Genomic DNA, 759 nt, shown 5'->3' with positions numbered 1-759 from the left:
TTTAAAATTATGAATGTTGAATGAGGCAAGGCAGGGGAGGACACACAGAGAGGAAGAGAGAGAGATAGTGTGTGAGAGAGAGAGAGAGAGAGAGAGAGAGAGAAAGAAGAGAGAGAGAGAGAGAGAGAGAGAGAGAGAGAGAGAGAGGGCAAATGACGTGTCATGAGGCATGTGTCACACCCTGACTCAACAATACAAGCTATTACCTACCTATGTACATACCACAGGAGGCTGCTGAGGGTAGGACAGCTCATAATGTCAGAAATGGCGCTAATGGAATGGGTGGTGAGCCATTACCACAAGCCCATCCTCCTCATTTAAGGTGCCACCAACCTCGTGTGGTACATACCCCCTCCTTCAACCAATGGCATTATAAATACAGGACACACACAAAGCCGTAGCAGTTGATAGGATGGAGTCGGGGTGGGTCTTGTGTGCTGTTGTATTTGCGTTGACCTGCATGGGAAAAGGTAATAGAGAATTATTATTATTATTATTATTATAGACTAGCAGTCCACTTTGAGTTACTTTAATACATTTAGAGAAAACTCAACAAGTTCACACTTTACTATGAAGTACTGTACTTTTCCAAGTAAATCATTTCACTGTTTGACTAGATTCCTATATAGACAGAGATTGGGTTCTTTCCCAAATGAATAAAGGAACGTTTAGACTGCATTAAAACGGTGAATATGTTTGATATCACTGCTTTTACAGTACATTACAGGAATATAATATATTTTGGACTGTGTGTATATT

At 40.7% G+C, this 759-nt stretch overlaps 1 protein-coding gene across 1 annotated transcript in view; it reads left to right on the top strand.

Annotated features, from left to right (window-relative positions):
- The first annotated feature begins 351 nt into the window (after positions 1–351).
- Positions 352–759, top strand: part of LOC112217322 (prostasin) — a 25,892-nt gene continuing 25,484 nt past the window's right edge. Inside the window, 1 exon segment of the mRNA XM_042300500.1 lies at positions 352–470. Within this exon segment, the coding sequence (XP_042156434.1) occupies positions 413–470 (58 nt within the window). The 5' untranslated portion in view covers positions 352–412.

This window comes from Oncorhynchus tshawytscha, linkage group LG18, assembly GCF_018296145.1.
Source record: "Oncorhynchus tshawytscha isolate Ot180627B linkage group LG18, Otsh_v2.0, whole genome shotgun sequence".
Taxonomy (NCBI): domain Eukaryota; kingdom Metazoa; phylum Chordata; class Actinopteri; order Salmoniformes; family Salmonidae; genus Oncorhynchus; species Oncorhynchus tshawytscha.
This window is presented reverse-complemented; position numbering and strand designations above follow the sequence as displayed.